Source organism: Pogoniulus pusillus, chromosome 8 (genome assembly GCF_015220805.1).
Source record: "Pogoniulus pusillus isolate bPogPus1 chromosome 8, bPogPus1.pri, whole genome shotgun sequence".
Lineage (NCBI taxonomy): Eukaryota > Metazoa > Chordata > Aves > Piciformes > Lybiidae > Pogoniulus > Pogoniulus pusillus.
Genome location: NC_087271.1, coordinates 40,210,766 through 40,232,924, shown reverse-complemented (window position 1 = coordinate 40,232,924; position 22,159 = coordinate 40,210,766). Strand labels below are relative to the sequence as shown.

General features: G+C 51.2%; 1 protein-coding gene across 2 annotated transcripts in view; it reads right to left on the bottom strand.

The window, feature by feature from the left end:
* XPR1 (xenotropic and polytropic retrovirus receptor 1) overlaps window positions 1–21,948 on the bottom strand; it is a 126,108-nt gene extending 104,160 nt beyond the window's left edge. The window contains exons 1-2 of one of the 2 annotated variants that reach the window (XR_010303145.1): window positions 21,703–21,948; window positions 13,091–13,142 (exon numbers count right to left, since the gene is read on the bottom strand). Coding sequence is in view for 1 of the 2 variants with exons in the window: in XM_064148185.1 (XP_064004255.1) it covers window positions 13,091–13,142; window positions 21,703–21,771 (121 nt within the window). In the remaining variant the exon portion in view is untranslated. The remainder of the gene's footprint in view (window positions 1–13,090; window positions 13,143–21,702) is intronic. The other variant, XM_064148185.1, reaches the window with a different exon arrangement.
* Between the last annotated feature and the right edge of the window lie 211 nt (window positions 21,949–22,159).

The following is a 22,159-nucleotide window of genomic DNA, read 5'->3' as shown; positions in this document are numbered from 1 at the left end:
CACCTGCCATGGGGTATTTTTGCAGGCTCTGAAGTGCTGACCAGCAACAGCAGCCACCTTCCAGCCAGGATCCTTACAGCAGATGGGGCTGCTCAGGTCTGGCAAACCCTACCATCTCAGCATCCTGCCTCTAACCTCTGCTTTCAATAGCTTAGGATGTCATTCACAATCTGTAGCTCACTGACTTATGCTCTGAAACACAAAGTTTCCACAAACGAGTCTCAGCAACAGCCTACACCACAAATGAATGTCCCATCCTAAGAGCATCACTTACAGCATCTGAAATCCACAAATGCAACCTCTCTCCACACAGCTCCCACTTGTGAGCACTGCTGTTAACTCAGTTCCACCACGGATCAGCAGGAGGTATTTTGATTACTCTCTCATTTGCTGGAGTGTGTCCAGAGCAGGACGAAGCAGCTGGTGAAGGGTCTGGAGAACAGGTCCTGCGGCTGAGGGCCTTGAGGCTGTTTAGTCTGGAGAAAATGAGGCTGAGGGGACACCACCTCACCAACTACAACCACCTGAAAGGAGGCTGGAGCCAGGGCTGATTTCCTCTCCCAAGTAACAGGACAAGAGGAAACAGCCTTCTGCTGTACCGGGGGAGGTTTGGGTCAGACAGAACCCCAAAAGGGTTCTGAAGCCCTGGAGCAGACTGCCCAGGGAAGTGGCAGAGTCACCATCCCTGGAGGGGTTTAAAAGATATCTACAAGAGGCATAGTGCAGTGGTGACCTGCCAGTGCTGGGCTAACAGCTGGGCTGGATCTGAAAGGTCTCTTCCAACCAAAATGATCCAATTATTTAATTCTATGATGTTCTCCTTCAGCCTCTTTGGGAAGCTTTCTTATCTTTAGATTACAGTGAACTGTAAGCACTTAAAGGCTTCAGAAGGACATGAAAGTTCCAAGAAATGTTTTCCTGCACCCATGCCCACCAGGGTCCAAGCAGAACCAAGCTTGACCCAGGCTTCTAATGGAGAAGTGTGTTCTGTGGCTGGGCAGGGGAGAACCTGACCCTTTCCCCGGGCTGCTGCAAGGACCATCTGGCACACACAATGGAACGTGGAAGGCCCTATCAGGGTCTCAGATCATCTATTTCTTTGCTTTTTAATTGCTGATTCTGATCAGGGAAGACCAAAACACTGTGGCAGAAGCCAAATTCCATTCATCTACTTCCAAAATTTACCTTTTAGGTACAGATCAGCCAACCCTGCTCATTGCCACCCCCATTTCATTGCACCACCCGTGACTCACTCCAGCAGCTGAGCTCATAAGGGAGGGCCTTTAAAAAGCAATACCTGGGTTCAGAGATGAGCAACCACCCTCTAACTACTCCTGCTGCCCTAGAATGAAAAACAACACAGCTACTCACAATGAAGTCACTTAAACGATCAGCCAGATAGAACAGGAAACCAGAAGAACAAAGAATCAGGGTTCCCAGCAGTGATGCCCTGCAGCTGACACATTAGGGCACTGATAACCAGGCAGGCTGCTTGCTATTGCACAAGCACATCAACAGTCAGGTTAGAAAAGACCCTCAGGACCACCAAGTCCAACTGAGAGCCCTACTCTACAAGGTTCACCCTAAACACACTCAGAGTCAGTGGCTCAACCACCTCCCTGGGCAGCCCATTCCAGTGCCTGACCACTCTGGCTGTTGACATTTTTTACCTTAGATCTAGTCTAAACCTACCCAGTCACAGCTTGAGGCCATCCCCTCTCGTTCTATCACTAACTACCTCTGAGAAGAGACCAGCACCAACCTCTCCACACAGTCCTTTCAGGTAGCTGTAGACAGCAGTGAAGTCTCAGCCTCCTCTTTTTCACACTAACCATCTCCAGCTCCTTCAGTTCCTCTTAGGATTTATTCTCCAGGCCCTTCTCCAGCTTCATTGCCCTCCTCTACACTGGCTCTAGTGCCTCAGCATCTCTCTTGTATTAAGGTGCCCAAAGTTGAACACAATACTCAAGGTGTAGCCTCACCAGAGCAGAGTCCAAGGGGACAACCACCTCCCTACTCCTGCTGGACACAGCATTTCTAATCCAAGCCAGGATGCCACTGGCATTGCCACCTGGGCAAGCTGCTGGCTCATATTGAGCTGCTTGTCAGTTAGAACCCCCAGGTCCCTGTCTGCCACACAGCCTCCCAGGCACAGCTGCCCAAGCCTGTAGTGCTGCTTGGGGTTGTTGTGACCCAAGTGCACAACCTAGCATTTGGCCTCACTGAAGCTCATGCAGCTAGCATTGGCCCATCGAGCCAATGAACTGCTCTGTCCTAGCAGAAACAAGGCTCAGCTGAGCTGTCCAGGAGAGCCACAGAGGGACAGGCCACCAGCAAAGGCAGCAGCAGAACAGCAGCCTTGGCCACAAGTCAGACCAAGGCTGCAGGTGTGGGACGAGCCAGACCCCGCGTTCACAGCTCGCTCCTGCTGATCTTTTCAGCTTCCCTGCACTTTGCCCCGCAAATACATTAAGAGCATTTATAGGAGCACGCTAAGCAATTACAGCAAAAATAAGGCCAAGATTATAAACACAGTCTGGAATGCCAAATTTGTCTCTCTCTGCTATTTAGAGCTCAGATTCCAGCACGCAAAGAATTCTCACACCACCCCGAAATGTGTGCCCGGAGCTAGGCGGCACATGCAGAAGGAACTGCCTTTATGTTGCTGCTATGGCATGCAACCTCCCTCCTCCCAGCCACGCTGCCTGCCTCGCTTGCAAAGGCAAAGAGCCTGTCAGCTTCTCATCAGGAAGCAGAAATGGGTTTTTCCGTCTCCTAGGAGATAAACAAGGCCTCCCCCTCTGCAGAGGGGAAGTCTTGCTGCTGGGTTCACCACGCCAGAGCCAGTCCCACAAACAGGCAGGCTGCTTTTGCACCACCCCAGGACGTTCTGTGCCCACTGCAATGTCAATCACCTCCCTGGACTGAGCTGGGACTACTTTAAAAAGTAGATTTGTGTCTTTTCAGGCAGTTTTCTTTGTGATTTTTAGCTGAACATAGACTGCTCTGTGCTGCTGCCTTACAACTAAGGAGCTTGATCTGGGAGGCCTCTTCCAACCTGGCTGATTCTACACCACATGTAAATGAAGTCCTCTTTCCACCTCTTGGTTTTCTCAGCTCTCAGGGGAACACAACTCGGGGGTCACTTTTACACTTAGGCTACACTAATTCAGGGGAAAAGAGTCACCACACTCAACAAAAGTATCACAACCCAATCTAAATATATTAACTAAATGGGCACATAATAAATGCCACAAAAGAGGGTTTTTAACTCAACTTTGTTTTCTTAACTGTGGCTTCATAAACCTAAGATGCTGCAGTTTCTCACTTTTATGCTGTAACTAAAGATGATCTCTTTACAAAGAGCACAACTGCATTTTCAACTGAATTCATTATTTACTGCCACTCAAAAAGAGTCAAGCTGCAAGGCTATAAAATCATAAAATTAATCAGGTTGGAAGCAACTTCCAACCTAGCACCCAGCCCTGCCCAACCAACCAGACCATGGCACTAAGTGCCCCAGCCAGGCTTGTCTTGAATACCTCCAGGGACCACCACTCCACCACCTCCCTGGGCAGCCCATTCCAATGCCAAACACTCTCTCTGCCAACAACTTCCTCCTAACATCCAGACTAGACCTGCCCTGGCACAACTTCAGACTGTCCCCTTGCCCTGTTGCTGGGTGGGTGTCTGGCAGCAGAGCCCAACCCCACCTGGCTACAACCTCCCTTCAGGGAGCTGCAGACAGCAATGAGCTCTGCCCTGAGCCTCCTCCTCTCCAGGCTGCACACCTCCAGCTCCCTCAGCCTCTCCTCACAGGGCTCTGCTGCCTTTGAAGAAAACACCAAGTAAAATAAGCCACTGGCCTTGCTTTTTATTTCAGGAATCAGGAAAAACAACAAGACTGGCAGCAGGTTGACTTTTAACCACATCCTTGCTAATTTTATCCTCACTTAATCCAAGAGACAAATCCTCTGGTATCTGGAGACCAGCACTGCAGGAGTCACTGTGCTGAACTGTCTTACAGCAGATGAAGGGAACACAGCTAAAGGACAGCTGGGCTCTCCACTTCAGGAGACAGGAAAAGTACTGGAGGGAGTCCAGTTGAGGCTACGAAGATGCTGAGGGCACTGCAGAATCTCTGTGAGGAGGAAGAGCTGACAGCTGGGGCTGTTTAGCCTGGAGAAGAGCAGACTGAGAGGGGATCTGATCAATCTTCATCAGTAGGTAAAGAGTGGGGGTCAAGAGGTTGGGGCCAGACACTTGTCAGTGGTGCCCAGTGACAGGGCAAGGGGCAGCATACACAAACTGGAACAAAACAGGTTGCATCTGAACAAAAGTAAAAACTCCTTTGCTGTGAGGGTGCTGAAGCCCTGGAGCAGGCTGCCCAGAGAGGTGGTGGAGTCTCTCTAAAGAGATTCCAAACCCAGCTGGACATTGTGCTTGTGGGTAACGTGCTCTGGGGGACCCTGGTTTAGCAGGATGGGCTGATTAGATGACCCCCAGAGGTCCCTCCCAACCTCCACCGTTCTGTGACCGGTCTGGCAGCAGAGTGCCCAGGCACTGCCTTTGCTCCTCTGCCACATCCCACACCAATGTCAGGGCTCCACGGGGTATGGGTGGGTTGGCACTTTCCTAAAGCATCTTACAAGCAGGTACAACACAAAAGAATGAGATTTCCTTCCAGGGCTATTCTGCTCATTTCTTTGCCCACAGCATGCATTTTTAAAGAGAGAGAGAGAGACCAATCAGACTGCACTCATCTTGCATTATTCACCAAGCAGCTATAGCCTCACCCCAAATCTGAACTGTCTAATCATTCAGATCACCTCTTTCAAACACAGCTCCACAGGAGAGACCAGAAACCCAGAGGCTGCCTCCTACACACACAAACACACTAAATCTTGCTGTTAAGACATCTCATGCAGCCTTCTTTTGAAACACAGCAATAAATTCTGGCCTCTTGCATATACATGTGCAGGGCTTCATCATGTCTGCAGCCCAGGCACTGCTCCATGCTTGCTGTTGTCTCAGGAGCGCTCTGTTGAAGGCACAGCTGCCTGTCAATCTCCCAGCCTTGTGAATCCCTTCCTCCTTTCCAACCACTGCCATGGAACCTGGCACACAGCAGGTCAACTACAAGCACTGTCAGTTCCTCCAGCCACTGAGAGCTCACAGACTGGCCTTTGAAAACGGCTGTTTGCAGACTTGCACAAGAAACCTGCCTCTAGATGCAGCCCATTCACATGAGCCAGCCCTGACCACCAGGTCCAGCCTTCACCACTACCTCCTGAGCTGCCTACAGCTCTGTGATTAGGCTGGGTTTAACAGCTCTTAGTGCTTAAGACCAAAGGGTGCCCAAGAAAAAAAGGCTACAGAACAAAATTGTCACAGAATGACAGAGTGTTTGGGGTCGGAAGAGACCTTTAAAGGTCACCGAGTTCAACCTCCCTGCAACCAGCAGGGACCATCTGCAACTAGACCAGGCTGCTCAGAGCCCCATCTAACCTGACCTGGAACGTCTGCAGGGATGGGGCATCTACCACCTCCCTCCCTAGGCAGCCTGGGGCAGTGCTTCGCCACCTTCACTGCAAGAGGGATCTTTCTTGAATCCAGGCTCTTTAGCACACTTGGGAGTCAAGTGCCTCACCCAATGTGAATGCCTCAGAGCACTCTGAGCTGTTGAGAAAGTCACCCAGAAGACACCAGAAGACAGAGGGAAAGGAAAAGAGGCTTGCTCAGCACCACCACAAGCCTCCTGTCTTGTGCAGGCAGACGAAGCAGCAGGAGCTGGACAGGGGACAAAGAGAAGCGTGAGGGAGTCCTGTGCTTCCATCAGCTTCAATCACAAGCTTTCTGCTGAAAGAAACAGCAGTCTGCACAATCAGCCCACCACAACCACCTCTGCCACCCTGCAAGGTCCCACATCAGCCCAAAGAGCCCCGGGGAAGCAACCATCTCCACAAGGGACTCTCTCCCATAGCCCTCCTGCAGCAAGTGGTTTCCCAGAGCTTCAGGGGCTCACAGCTGCTGCAAAAAGACCCAAACCAAGCTGCATGCTCCAGGAACCAGCACCTGCAGCACACTAATGGTCAGGCAGAATTCAGCCACTTGGTAGCCATCCCCTGCGAGGAAGTCAGCAGCATCCACGGGTCTGCACTACCCTGAAGGAGCAGAAGGCAGCCTGCGATGGCACAAAGCAAGCCCCGCGGCCAGTCCCGGCGGGGACCTGCTCTGGACACAGCACTGCTGCTGCCGCCAGAACGACTTGCACCAAGAGCACAGCACACGACATTTTCACACAGGCAGCTGTGCTCCAAACGTTCTGGTGATCTCCAGCTGCTCTCTCCTGCTGCTCTGCACCCTGCTACAACCACATGCACTGTTTACCTTTCAAACGCTTACTGCCCCAGGGCAAGAGAAACCAGACATCCCCTCCTCCTCCTCCTCCCCCTCCTCTCAGCGCTGGTGTGCAGCCAAGCCGCCCTCCTGTCCATCGCTTGCATCTCCTGCAAGCTAACGCTTTCAACCAGCCCAATAACCTATTTTCCTACAGCTAGCTCAATTCCTGGCTCAGCTCTCCCACTGAGGAGAGGACTGTCGTGGGATATTTGATTTTACACACCAGTGGAGGCCTCCAGACTGAACTACAGTCTGCACAAAATCAAGACCCAGCATCAGAAGCAGAGGACACCAACCTCCAGCAGTGTGTGTCCTTCAGAAGGTCATCACCTCCCACATCCTTTATGGATGAGCAACAACACAGAGAAATAAAGACAAAGCACCCATCTGCTTGTGGTCCCTTCACAGTAGTTGATGTGAAACAGCTGGAGCAAAGCTGGAGGTGGGGAGAGTCAGGCTGGAGGTGAGGAGGAAGTTGTTGAGCATGAGAGTGGTGAGAGGCTGGAATGGGTTGCTCAGGGAGGTGGTTGAGGCCCCATGGCTGGAGGTGTTTAAGGCCAGGCTGGCTGAGGCTGTGTGCAGCCTGCTCAAGGTTAGGGTGTCCCTGGGCATGGCAGGGGGGTTGGAACTGGCTGATCCTTGTGGTCCCTTCCAACCCTGACTGATTCTATGACTCTAGTTCTGCTGAAGACTCCCTTAAGCCTAAGCATTCCCACGTAAACAAAGCCTCAACAGCTCCAAAGTCAGCTCCTGCAATTGGCAGTAAATGTTTGCTTTGAAACAAAATGAAGACATCTGCACATACAGACCAGCCACGAGGCTTTGATCAACCCCTCAGAGCAGGTCTGCACAACTGTCGACCTCACAGCATCTTCTGGAGAAATGACTCTGATTTCCCAGCCCCTCCTCACTCACTACCCTAAAGATGACTCTTACTTACTAACAGAAATAAATCCAAGCTACAGCTTGCAGCTGTCAGTTAAAATGCAAAGTGCATTAGAGATGAAAGCAGAAACAAAGGTGCAGCCACACAGGATACACTGCCAGCTTTGGCACCCTCAGGACGCCCCAGCCTTGCACCTCTTGCTTTCCTAATCTGGCACAGCTCAACATGTGACAAGTACCAGCATGGAATCATAGAACTGACCAGGTTGGAAGAGGCCTCCAAACTCATCCAGCCCAACCTAGCACCCAGCCCTGCCCAAGCAACCAGACCATGGCACTAAGTGCCCCAGCCAGGCTTGGATTCAACACTTCCAGCCACAGCCACTCCACCACCTCCCTGGGCAGCCCATTCCAATGCCAATCACTCTCTCTGCCAGGAACTTCCTAACAACATCCAGCCTAGATCTGCCCTGGCACAGCTTGAGGCTGTGTCCCCTTCTTCTGTTGCTGCTTGCCTGGCAGAAGAGCCCAACCCCACCTAGCTACAACATCTCTTCAGGTAGCTGTAGACAGCAATGAGCTCTGCCCTGAGCCTCCCCTCCCGCAGGCTGCACACCCCCTCAGCAGAGGATCTCCATTACCATTAAAGCTCTTTTCCTTACCAATCTGATGTTGTTTTAACATCACCTATTCATTTGGGGCTTCTGTTTTATATCTCAGCACCCATACCTCCCGCTCCTACACTGTTACAGCATTCCAGCCCCAAACAGTCCTTCGACTAGCACTGATCCTGGTTCCAAAGATGCCAAATGGAGCAGGAATTCAGGACTGGTGTTAAGCAGGATAAGTAATCTCCATAATAAGAAGATCCAACAGAACGCCCTTGTACCATCTGATATTACACCAACAGTGTTTGTTTACACAGGCATTAAAGGGAGGTTAAGTTTCAGTATCTGAAAGACAAATATTCTAGGAAATAATATTTAGAGTGGACCCTGTCCACTCAAGCAGATAATCAGGATGAATAATTTACAGCCACACTTTCATCTCCGCGGCAGCCGAGAAGCGCTGCGGCGGCAGGAGCTTGGGGAGATGCCGACACATCTGCGCACCAAGCGGAACGATCAGGAGGACTCCGAGCAACAGTGCTCCAGTAACCTGCTTTACTCAGTTGACAAATGGGACAGGAAGCAGTGGGAGGAAGGAGGAATGCAAAACATGGAGCGTGGTCGCAGTGAGGTCACTATTTCATGCTTTTATAATGAAAATAGTGCTGTGCTGGGTTCTCATCTCCAAGCCATCACCAGTTCCTCCTAACGGGAGCTCATCTCCAAGCCATCACCGGTTCCTCCTAACGGGAGCTCATCTCCAAGCCATCACCGGTTCCTCCTACCGGGAGCTCATCTCCAAGCCATCACCAGTTCCTCCTACCGGGAGCTCATCTCCAAGCCATCACCAGTTCCTCCTACCGGGAGCTCATCTCCAAGCCATCACCGGTTCCTCCTACCGGGAGCTCATCTCCAAGCCATCACCAGTTCCTCCTACCGGGAGCTCATCTCCAAGCCATCACCGGTTCCTCCTAACGGGAGCTCATCTCCAAGCCATCACCGGTTCCTCCTGACGGGAGCTCATCTCCAAGCCATCACCGGTTCCTCCTAACGGGAGCTCATCTCCAAGCCATCACCGGTTCCTCCTAACGGGAGCTCAGGGAGGGCTCCCTGCTCACACCGACCTGGCTCTCCTGCACTCAAGCCTTCCTGCCATGCCTTGACGATTCAGTGGCTGAGAATAACACCACAGCAGCATCACTTCACCCAGACTGCTCCAGCAATGGTTAGCAGCACAGCACCTAACAAACAGCTAACAAAGCAAACAGGCACCAAAGAGCCCCCTGAAATTCAAGCAAGCCTCATCCTACCGCTGGGAATCGAGCATCATTTGGGGGTGTCCTCTGTGACCTGCACGAGATTGGCTCAACAGAGCAAAGGCTGATTTGGCACAGATGCTGCTCAGGTGGAGGGATGGTGCAAGTCTCATCAGGGGAAAGCCTCGTTAAAAGATGATGAGCATCTGGAGGAATAACACTGGCACACAGAAAGCTGTCATTACCAAACAGAAACACGGCAGGGGGGAGGGGGGAAGAGTCTCTTTCAGCAGATGAAAGAAATCTGTGTGTACAGCTAACAACTGCCAAGAGCCATATGCATACAGTCTGGAAATGCAGGGAGCCACAGCACCTTGCAGCAGAGGACAAGTCTTTGGAGGAATGATGAGGGGACTGGGACTGTTCAGCCTGGAGGAAAAGAGGCCGAGGGGAGTTGCTCTCTGCAACTCCCTGAAAGCAGGCTGGAGTGAAGTGGGGGTTGGTCTCTTCTTCCTAGCATCAGGTGATAGGAAGAGAAGAAATGGCCTGGAATTGTGCCAGGGAAGGTTTAGGTTGGGTATTAAGAACAATTTCTTTCCTGCACACCCCCAGCTCCCTCAGCCTCTCCTCACAGGGCTGTGCTCCAGGCCCCTCACCAGCCTTGCTGCCCTGCTCTGGACACCTTCCAGCACCTGAAAATCTCTCTGCAATGGAAGAGCCCAGAACTGGACACAGCACTCAAGGGGTGGCCTGAGCAGTGCTGAGCACAGGGGCACAAGAACCTCCCTTGTCCTGCTGCCCACACTGCTCCTGAGCCAGCCCAGGATGCCCTTGGCTCTGCTGCCCACCTGGGCACTGCTGGCTCCTCTTCAGATCCTCTCTGCCAGCACCCCCACCTCCCTCTCTGCCTGCCTGCTCTCAGCCACTCTGGCCCCAGCCTGTAGTGCTGCTTGGGGTTGTTGTGGCCAAAGTGTAGAACCCTGCACTTGACTTTGCTCTATCTCATCCCATTCCCTCTGCCCACCCATCCAGCCTGGACAGGTCCCTCTGCAGGGCTCTCCTACCCTCCATCAGCTCCACACTGCTCCTAGCTTGGTGTCATCTGCAAACTGACTGATGCTGGACTCAACTCCCTGGCCATGATCATCAACAAGGATACTGAGCAGGCCTGTGCCCAGCACTGATCCCTGAGGCACAGCACTGGTGACTGTCATTACTTTCATTTTGTTGAGGTTTTGAAAGCTCCAAGAAGGCAAAAGAAGGAGTTAAAATTCCTTTCACATTTAAAAGAGCACAAATATTGCACTGTTCTATTCCTCACCACCTCTTCCTTTGCCAAACATGTTTACACACAAACATCACAGCACATCAGTATTCCACAAGCATCAAAAGAAAGGAACCCAAATCCTGAATTGTATCACCTTGCAGTTTCACAGCCAGCAACTTCAAAGCCCAGCTTGAAATTCTTGGTGTCCCAAGGAAAACCCAGTGAGCCACTGGCAAACATCAGACTGCAAAACTAATAGCACAGACACCACTTGCTGCCATTGTCAGTAAGAAACTGATAGAAGAAAGAAAAGGACCTGTAAATGCTCCACCTCTCCATAAAACTCATGCTGCATTTTCAACAGAATCAGTAAAGTTGTCTCTAAAAGTTCATAGAAATAGCTTGGCCCACACAAAACACTTCAGTTCCTCTGAGCTGGGAACTGGGTTTGTGCTGCTGGGGAGAAAGATTTGTGGGTGGATTTTTAAGCAAATTTGCCACTCACAAAAATAAAGCAAAGCTTTGCTCTTTCGTCAGCATGCTGCTGGCAAGGTCCCTCACTTCCCAAAGCTGACCCATATATTTCAGAGGTGTCCAGAGAAGGGTGACTGAGCTGGTGAGGGGCCTGGAGCACAGCCCTGTGAGGAGAGGCTGAGGGAGCTGGGGGTGTGCAGCCTGCAGGAGGGGAGGCTCAGGGCAGAGCTCATTGCTGTCTACAACTACCTGAAGGGAGGCTGTAGCCAGGTGGGGTTGGGCTCTACTGCCAGGCAAGCAGCAACAGAAGAAGAGGACACAGCATCAAGCTGTGGCAGGGCAGGTCTAGGCAGGATGTTAGGAGGCAGTTCCTGGCAGAGAGAGTGATTGGCATTGGAATGGGCTGCCCAGGGAGGTGGTGGAGTCGCCGTCCCTGGAGGCATTCAAGACAGGCCTGGCTGAGGCACTTAGTGCCATGGTCTGGTTGCTTGGGCAGGGCTGGGTGCTAGGTTGGGCTGGCTGAGCTTGGAGCTCTCTGCCAACCTGGTTGATTCTACGCTAGGACCATAACCTTTAGAAATCTAGTTCTAGGATCTGCACTTAAGTGAAATAGGGTTTAATAAAATTAGCAGGCTGAGTCAAGTGAGTAAGGAAGTGCCAAGTTAAACCTAAAGATTCTCCCTGCCTAAGCATGGCCTCTATGAAGTGTTCAGCTTAGAACAAGTCTCCTAAGAGCAGAAGGAAAGACTGTCCCATCACACACATTTAAGCCTGTTAAGTATTGCAATCTTAGCTTTAAATCTAATCAAAGAGCAAGTAAAATTCAAGCAAATTAACATCCCCACCTTATTTTATCTATTTCAGACCTCATTTCCTAATCCTCACCAACATTAAGTTAATAATAGTGCCTGGCATTCAACATGTTAGCTAACCCACTACACTGGTTCATAGAATCAGCCAGGTTGAAAGAGACCTCCAAGCTCAGCCAGCCCTGGCCAAGCAACCAGACCATGGCACTAAGTGCCTCAGCCAGGCTTGGATTCAACACTTCCAGCCACAGCCACTCCACCACCTCCCTGGGCAGCCCATTCCAATGCCAATCACTCTCTCTGACAACAACTTCCTCCTAACATCCAGCCTAGACCTCCCCTGGCACAACCTCAGGCTGTGTCCCCTTCTTCTGTTGCTGCTTGCCTGGCAGAAGAGACCAACCCCACCTGGCTACAACCTCCCTTCAGGTAGCTGTAAGACAGCAATGAGGTCTGCCCTGAGCCTCCTCTGCTGCAGGCTGCACACCCCCAGCTCCCTCAGCCTCTCCTCACAGGGCTGTGCTCCAGACCCCTCCCCAGCCTTGCTGCCCTTCTTCGGACACCTTTCACTATATTAACATCTCTCTTGAATTGAGAAGCATCAGTCTAAATGCAAGGAAGAAGCCCAGAGGCACAATATTCAAAGAGGTTGGTGAAATTAACACTGCACTGCAATCAAAATGAAACTAATAAAAGTCAAGAGGTCAAAAATCTTTGAAATTCACATGAAGGGCAAGAAAGTAAGGAGTGAAGCAACACAAAGCCAAAAACTATTCAGTATGTCAAAGACAACAGAAGGAAAAAGGCAAAAAGTTCTCTTGAGGAATTCTGTGCAGATCATCACTTAAACTCTTCAAAATGCAGGGAGTCAAACCCCAAAAGCAGGGAATCAAAACAATCCAGAGAACTCAGTGTCAGTAAACACATGCAAAGAAGAAAACATACTCATATACTGATGTCCACATTGGAGAGGCAGCACAGCATCGAGGGAGGACGCTGGAAGGACCGACGAGACTCCTCCAGCTCAAACCACCAGTAACAAAGCAGGCACCAGCAGGTCTCTAGCACAATCATCTCCTAAAGTGGCTGGCCGTCAGGGGAAAACAAAGGTCTATTCTCAAGCAATGAAGAAAGTACTTCCACCAGTGAATGCCCTTATAAGCAAGAGGAATCCAGCTGCTGAAGTCCTACACTACACAAAGTCATTTATTGTCCTCAGGACAGAGGACAAAGAGTTCTAACAATCAGAAATAGGATGCAGGCCGCCAGAGGCCAGGCATTGGCACATCAGTGTAGTAAGTTTACCAATTTAGGAGGGCTGAGGACAGAAAAGTAGCAGGACTATGTGTCCAGCACCTAACGCCAAGAAAAATACAACTCTTTGCTTACCTTCTATAGAAGGAGCCTGGTCCACAGCTGCATACAGCATCTCTTTCAAAGCCTGTAAGGGAGAGAGCAAAGAACACCGTCAGTGTTAAATGAAAATACATCACAAATTGCATGGCTGTGGTAGTGCCTGCCAGAAAACAAAAGCAATTAAAGCCCTTTCATCCTCCAGATTGACACAGAAAGAAACACAAACTCAGGTTTACTGATCACTGTATCTGAAGCCTGAAACCTTTTACTAATCTATAAAGTTCATTTCCAGATGTAGTTTTCAACACCTTCCTTTGGAAGTGTGATGGTTTGGGCGTTACCCATCCCCCCCCCCCCTTAAGTGAAATCACCCAGACTAGATTCAGCCCAGCTGGGAACTGGAATGAAGCTTTATTTTCACAGCTCAGCACAAGATCCAAGCAGGTATTTGCAATCTCTACACCTACAGACAGAAACAGACAGGTTAAAAAGGTAATACAGAAACACAGCAGCCCTCCCAGAAACCACAGTCCCCAGGAGGGGCTCCCAACCACCCTAACACCTCCTTTCCACCCCTCTACCTTACCCCAGACTTTCCCTTACATTCAAGGTGAGTTTGGAGGATCAGTCAGGGGGGGTGGGAAGCAGAAGGATTAGTTACACAGACAGCAGGTTAGGGACGCAGCCAGAGAGCAACTCTGCTCTCTATGCTGGTGTTCTTGTTTTTATCCATCTCAGCAAGCCTGTGAGTGCAGCAGACAGCAGCACAGCCTAGCATCTCATTCTTCTCACCAAAATATCCCTGCCAGGCTCAAACCAGCCCAGGAAGGTTGGCAAGATGCTAAAGGTTTTACATTCAGAAACCAAACCCAAAACTGTGGCGTGACAAAGGGGTCTGTCAAGGCAAGGGCAGGAAAAGCAGCCTCGGGGGTTCTTACCACTGCTCTCTAGGAGCACAGGACTACACAGCCATTCAAAGGCTGAAGACAAGATGAGGGAGGAGATTAGAGAAGCAGGGGTGATGGCCTTCTCTTGAGGCGGAAGCTGAAGGAGAACAGTAACACCAGACAGAATTATTAACCAGGTCTTCAGGCACCATGAGCTGCCTTCCAGGCACCACAGGAACCAGCTGCTCACCTATGCTCAGGGCTGTGAGTGCAAGGGATGGGCAGTGCAGGCAGCAGGACCAGGAGGCCTGGCTGGAGAAGAGGAGGCTCAGGGCAGACCTCACTGCTGCCTACAACTACCTGAAGGGAGGTTGTAGCCAGGTGGTGTTGGGCTCTTCTGCCAGGCAACCAGTGACAGAACAAGAGGGCACAGTCTCAAGCTGTGCCAGGGCAGGTTCAGGCTGGATCTTCACAGCAAGAGTGACTGGCATTGGAATGGGCTGTCTGGGGAGGTGGTGGAGTCAACATCTCTGGAGGTGTTCAGAAAAAGCCTGGATGAGTGCCATGGTCTGGTTGACTTGACATGGACCTATCACACCAGGGCTGGGTGATAGGTTGGACTGGATGTGGCACTTAGTGCCATGGTTTAATTAATTAGAAGGTGTTAGGTAATAAGTTGGACTTGAAGGTCTTTTCCAGCCTGGTTAGTTCTGTGACTCTGAGGTAATCCTAGAGCTAAATACCAGCCACTCCTGGCAATAACCTTCCCTTCACCAGAGCCAGGAGTGAGGCACCACTTTGGAAACCTCATCACTTGCAACTGCTTTTCAGAGAGCTTCTTTTCAGATGGTTATTAAAATGCTGTTATTATTCCAGCCATAGAGTGAAGGTCTGCTCTCTCTCACATCACACAGAGAAGCCAGACTCAAACTGAATTCAGATCAGTGGTTGAAGGAATAGGTTGAACCATAATTTTGGAACCAGAAGCCACCTGAAAGGGCCTGTGATTTGATTGCACATCCCCACCCCCATCACTTGATAAAGACAGGCATCTTAATAATGCACACACTGGGCATGAGCATGCCTCATGTAGAGGCACTGCAAAAAGCATGGCTTGTTCCCTCGCTTCTGAAACCCAACACACAGAAGCCATTTAGGTCTTTTGAGTTCCTGATCCAAACATAACCTACGCTTCTATAATGCTACACCTCTGCATTTATCATCTCTGTGTCTCCCAGGAGCAAACATCACAGCCTAAATACCAAATATCCCAGCACCCTCAAGGCAGAAAACTACAAGCTCAGCAGCTGGAAACTCAGCCCTGTTGTAACATGGTGGTTACAATCCTGTTGAGCAAATACCAGGTCTAAAGGACATGTCTGTTTATCACAAGGTATCCAAGGTGCACAGGCAGCTCAGGCATCTCTGAGGTCTGATTCCTGAGTCCACAGAGGTCTCAGCAAAGGTCACTTGCATAATTGTTTTCCCAACTGAGCCACTGCTGAACCATCTTCATTCCAAAAGCACTCTACCCTCCATGCTTGCTTTAACTCCTGCTGAGCACTGGCCACTTCAGCCCTTTCCCCACCGTGACTCACTTAACCAGCAGCACATGATCTACCTCCAACTACCCGGTGGTCAAAGTGCCTTTCCAATCACTCACCCCACTCATCATCCTTGCCTACCTCTAACTTTTTCCATGAGCCACAACCACATGGCACAGGATGAGCAAACCTGAAGAGACAGCAGGCTGAATGCCAATGTAGTAAGACCTCCATCCTTTCACACACCCAAAGGTAAACTCACAGTGCACTTCCTTCCTACCTCTGCTTCTAACAGCCACTGTTTATAGAACAAATTGAAAAGGACCACAGCACTTGAAGGTCCTGCAACAAACCATCCTGAAAGCTGAGGTGTCAGCCATCCCACAGACCTCTCCCCATGCAAGCTGACAGATCAGAGCCTGGCAGCTGCAGGGCAGCAGGTTGTGTTACTGCTTACCTGACCTACATATGGAAACCAAAAGCCTGAAAGTGAAAGGCTCAGTGTTTCTTCACACCTAAAGGACTCAGCCCTGCAGGCTACAGCATTTTAGGAACAACTGTTTCCAAAAGTTGTCCATCACTGTCAGTTGCAAACATGTAAGAATTACTCTTTCTGCCTTCAAAGCAGACAAAAATGGTTATTTCCTTACTTTCAGCCTTGAGTGACGTGGTCTAGTAGGAGGTGTCCCCACCCGTGGCAGGGGGTGGAACTAGATGATCTTCAAGGCCCCTTCCCACCCAGAATATTGTGACACTTCAGCTGTCCTAGGCACACACCCTGCACCCACAGTAACCCTCTATAAATGCACAGCAGACAACAAAAGCAGAACGAAAACCCTTCCAAATGCAACTGCCAAACCTTCACAGTGAACAAATCCAAGGACAAAAACCTTACACTGCTCCAAAGCACCCCAAAATCCCCCATTGCTCGAAACGAGCGACTTCCAAACTGCTCCTGCTCCTCTAGGCTCACCCAAAAACGTCCGGAAGGACAAACAGCAGAATAGCACAACAGATTGGTGCCAGGAGGTGGCAAGCCCGGGTGTGAGCTGCCTATCATGAAGGAGGGTTTGACGAGCAGAATTGGCCACCTCCCAAAGCCTGAAAGCCTGTCTCTGGAGGAGACTCGAAGGCAAGCAGGCCTCCTCAGATAGCAGTGTCACTTTTCCCACTTGCTTCCTGCTGGAGGCTGCAGCTCAGAGAAAGAACTCCTAAAGCTTAGCAACCTCCTCCTCTTCTCCAAAAGGAAAAAGTGCTCAAACCTTGGAGCCTTTCTAAAAGGGAAAGTGATGTCACCTACTCCTACCTTTCACTCCTCTCTCCCATGAACTTTGCACCTGTACTGATTCTCCCTCTTCCCCAGATGCTGCACTTTCAGAGGCACTAAGCACTTCCTTAAAAAGACCGTGGGAATTCTGCATCCAGGTAAATGAACCCGGTCCAGAGGAACTGAAACAGAAAACTGCCATCTAGCAACTGCAAAGCTCCACTGAGTTTCCACAGATGTGCACTTAAGGTTTAGAAGCATGAGCAGACAGAGCAAAGCACTCCCCCCTCTCCTACAAGGGCCCCAGAAATGGACACCAGAGCAGAGGAAACCTGTAGCAGGGTCTGTGGATAAACAGAGGAGCAGGGACCCAACAAGTCAACTGCATGGAACACTCTTAGCAAATCAAATCTGCTGAAATTCACCTGGGAGTTAGCTTAGTTCAGCACTCACTGTCTGAAAAGAGAATTCTGCTGTCAAAAATGGCATTTGGTTTTCCTGCTCCATCTTTATGCTAAAAGGAAGAGTAAATGTGTGGTCCAAAACTCTGAAGGAAGTTTTTAGATGACAGCCCTGGAAATCATGACCAAAGTCGTTTAAAACCCTGTTGCATTTAGCAAGCATTCCACAAATTCAGGTTGTCAGGACTCTGGTTTAAAATTAATCACATCCAGGGAGCAGCCTGATACTGCCACCCAGCACTTCAGCAGTAAAAGTGCCCCTTCACCCTAGCATGGGGGTATTGCCAGAAAGGCCTCCTGCTCTTTTACACCAAGGTGCCAAGAATCATAGAATCAAGCAGGTTGGAAGAGACCTCCAAGCTCACCCAGCCCAACCTAGCACCCAGCCCTGGCCAATCAACCAGACCATGGCACTAAGTGCCCCAGCCAGGCTTGGCTTCAACACTTCCAGCCACGGCCACTCCACCACCTCCCTGGGCAGCCCATTCCAATGCCAATCACTCTCTCTGCCAGGAACTTCCTTCTAACATCCAGCCTAGACCTGCCCTGGCACAGCTCCAGACTCTGTCCCCTTCTTCTATTGCTGCTTGCCTGGCAGAAGAGCCCAACCCCATCTGGCTACAGCCTCCCTTCAGGGAGTTGCAGACAGCAATGAGCTCTGCCCTGAGCCTCCTCTTCTGCAGGCTGCACACCCCCAGCTCCCTCACAGGGCTGTGTTCCAGGCCTCTCACCAACTTAGTTGCCCTTCTCTGGACACGTTCCAGTATCTCAACATCTCCCTTGAACTGAGGAGCCCAGAACTGGACACAGTAGTCAAGAATAATCGCTTGGGAATGGAGTCTGCAAGGTAAATGGGAGGCAGCCAATCTGCACGCTTCCATGCAATCTTTAGGAAGGAATTCTAGAATGGAAAGTCAAACCAGGTCAGTCAAGGCTTGTGCACTGCTCCGTGCCAGCAGTGACTCGGTCACGGCGAGCGTCTTTGCGCGAAGCTGACCGAAGCAGCGCAGCACCGCACATGTCATCATCCTTCCTCTTTTCCAGGAGCCAAGCACTCTTGCTCAGGCAGGACCTCTGCAGCAATGGTTGCTGCAAGAAAGAATCTAAAGCCATGGCTACCAAATATATCTTTGCTTTGCCTGTGTAAAGAAAGTGAATTCATTTCTCTGTTTCAAGCTCTCCCTCTGACCAAACCTGAGCAGCTTCCTTATTCTCTAGATTTTTGCTGGAGGGAAAGATTACAACAGTGGTAGGAACTCTGAGGACCTGAAATTCTTAAAGGCCATCTGAAAGCGAAACTACATTTTCAGGTACTCACAACAGTCATGTTCTTTCTCCTGATGTTATTAGCAAGGCATTACAGCCTCCTCTGGGTCTGACCAGCAATTTATGCTAGGAGGCAACCCAGTAAAAGCCACAGACGTGTCACTGGCTGAGGATCTCCCCACAAGTTACCTGGGTCTTACCACATGTCAAGGCTGACTGCACAGTCACCTCCTCTCCAAAGGAAAAAACAACTACAAATATCAGAGTAGAAACTCAAGATGACTTCACAGAACCTTTACGAGACAGAATGACTTGAAGAAAGCAATTTCTGCACCATCTTCTAGTCCTTTTACTGGCATCATGAGCTTGACAGGGGACGTGGCTGGTAACACGAACAATCTTTTCAGGGTTAGGACCTCACACAACAAGATCTGTTGCTCTTAAACAGCGATTATTGTTTTAATTAAGAAGGAAACACATAAATGTGCTACTTTGAGCCTAGCTGGGATATTTTGGTGAGAAGAATAAGATGCTAGGCTGCAAAAGGGAAACAGTGCTGCTGTCTGCTGCACTCACAGGCTTGCTGAGATGGATAAAAACAAGGACACAAACATAGATAAGAGTCTCTCTCTCGCTTCTGGGGCTGCATGAACTTCTCTCTCTCTAACCTGCGGTCTGTGTGACTAACCCCTCTGCTTCCTAACATCCCTGGCCCATTCTCCGAACTCACCTTGAATGCAAGGCAAAGTCTGGGGTAAGGTAGAGGGGGTGGGAAGGTGTTAGGGTGGTCAGGAGCCCCTCCTGAGGACTGTGGTTTCTGGGAGGGCTGTTGTGCTCCTGTATTACCTTTTTAACCTGTCTGTAGCTGTAGAGATTGTAAATACCTGCTTGGATACTGTGCTGAGCTGCAAGTATGAAGCTTCATTCCATTTCCAGCAGCTGAGTCTAGTCTGGGTAATTTCACTTAAGTGTGGGGGGGGGGGAGGTAACACCCAAACCATCACAATAAACCACCAGGTGAAGAAACACACAAAGAACTCCTAACGTTTTTGCTAGGATAGAGGATATGCTATTGCTTGTAAGCAACACAGGTGAGAGCCTGGCCTTCCACTTGCTAACTAACAACTTAATTTCTCTGGACAAAAGAGCTGTTTGCTTTCTGCCTTCAAGTACCATCAACAAGTCAACCAGGGTAGCGCTGGGCTTTCATGTGCCACACCCACACGACCACCACTTAGTGAATAATAAACGCTGGACTATTCCATCACTGTAATAGGAATGAGCAAAAGCCTGACTCGCATTCAGCCAGCTGCACCAAGGGAAACAAAGAGGTTTTTAAAGTTATTACTCCAAAAGGAGGAGGGGGGGAATTTATTTTCAGTCACTCTGCGTTAAGCTGTGTGTCCAAGGAGGAAATGTTTTTGAGGTCTAAGAAAGAGCAACAACTTGAAGGAAGTTTTTTTTGTTGAAATCTACCTTTGTTTTAAATGGGGATGAGAGAGTGATATAATAATGTTGCCCTAGTTAAAACACCTGAAAATTAACCTCTTACAATGAAAACAGTGGCAAATAAGCAGGAGAGTTCTTCACACGGTAATCAGTGTCATGGTTCACCAGGTCTCCTTTGCCCTCCCTCTGCACCTGCCTTGGTCAGCACATAGCCAAATCTTTTGCCCCTCTGTTTCCTCCTTGCTTTCCCCTCCAGCCCACCTTCTTCCAGGGAGACTGCAAGTTTTCTGCTTCCAGAGAGAGCAAACAGCTCTCGCAGGGATAACCCTTCAGAGACACAATGCAGAACTGCACTGGTATTTATGCAGACAATGGGTTTCCTCCTCCTTAAAGACTGACTTATCCTTTGCTCCTTCAGTTTTACAAATAACCCGAGGAGATCACATTTTGGTTTTGTTTTCAACTCCAATCCAACTGCAGACCTTATTTAAACATCTGTCCCTTTCCAGTCAGGTAAAGGAAAACAAAGGAACAGCCAAAAGGGCAGACAGAAACTTTTCCGGTTGAACAGTACAGCAAAGCAAGCCAAGATAAATGTGATCTTCCTCACAAACGCAGGCAGATTAATAGGGTACTAGAAATAAATTGCTGTTATAGTCCCAGAGAGAAAATCCAGGCCTCCAAATGATAACAAACATCAGATGGTTCTGACTGACTCCATCAGTCAAGAAGTTCTGCTGATGACGGCTCTCCTATAATCACCTTTCCGTTGTCTGGGGTTAATTATTACTTGTGGAAAAAAACCAACACCGCTGGCACCAACCTCTTTTTACAGCTAACGCTGAAAGGGAGATGGTTTTGCTACAAAGAACCACCTTGAGCTAGTTGCACCGAAGCCTAGCACGGCTGTGATGGCTCTGAAATGAAGCAATCGGTGTGACCTTTAGCAAGCTGGCACAACAACCGCTGAAAGGCTGCATTCGGCACATCCCCCTGGGCTAACGCTGCAGAACTTGGTGTGTGCAAGCGTCCTGCCCAGGCGCTGCACCTGGAAGCTTCGGGGATGGGCTGAACAGGGAGATGCACAACCCGGTTCTGATAAAAACAAGGCTTGGGGTTTTTTCGGTCGGGGGCCGCTTTGCCGCCCAGTGTTGAGTCACCGGCTAGGCTGCGGGTATTACCGAGCGGGACTGCGGCCCTCGGCGGGACAAGGCTGCGGGAAGCGAAAGCTCGGCCCGCGGTGGGTGCTGCCCGGCCAGCCTGCCCGCACCACTGCCCTTGCGAACCGCGGATGGGGCCGAGAGCCGCCTCTCAAAGTCACCCCTTCCTCTGCCTTCCTCTGCCCAGCGCTGCCGGTGGTGCTGAAAAATGCCTGCTACCGGCAGCGGGGCTGCGGCCATGCCCCGGGGAACGGCGGGGGGACGTGCGGCTGCCGGGCACTACCCAGCCCCGACCCTCGTCCCACGCCGAAAGGTTACAAAGACAACAATTAACTCATTAATTGGCCACTGGGAGCCCCAGCTCCCGGCGCTGGCAAGCCGCGGGGCAGGGCAGGAGCCGCAGCGGATAAACACGTCGTTTCCACACCGTCCTCCCGCCCGGGGAAAGCAGCGGGGAGCTGCCGCCCCCGCCGGCCCCGGCAGGCGCTGGAGGACACCCCGGACACCTCGACGGGAACACGAGGGAGCGGAGCGGGCTCCACACACGCACACATCCCGCCCCCGTGCCCGGGCCGCGCCGGTGCCGAAGCCCGGGGGCAGCGGGGCCGTACCTCATACTGGATGTACTGCTTCCGCCACTCGGGCGTGATGTGCGCCGCCAGGTGCTCGGCGAACTTCATCCTGCCGCCGGGCCGGGGCCGGGGCCGCGCTCGCTCTGCGCCCGCGGAGCCGCCTCAGCGGCGCTTGGTTACGAAGGGGCCGCCGCCGCCGCCGGTAGTGGGGGGCGGGGGGGGGCCGCCGCCACACATGGGCCCCCGGCCGCCCGCCCCCGCCACTCCTCAGCCCGCCTCGGGCCTCCTCAGCGCCGCCCCGCTGCCGCCGCCGCCGCCTCCTCCGCCGCCGCCGCCATCTTCCCGTCCCGCCGCCGCCGCCTCCCCGCCGTCAGCCGGCCCCACAGCCAACCGGCCGCCGGCAAAGCGCGTGGCCACGGCAACCGCCGCTACCGCCCACCGGGCGGGGCCGAGCGCTCAGCGCCGCCCTCCCTGCCCTGCGAGCGCGGCACCGCCG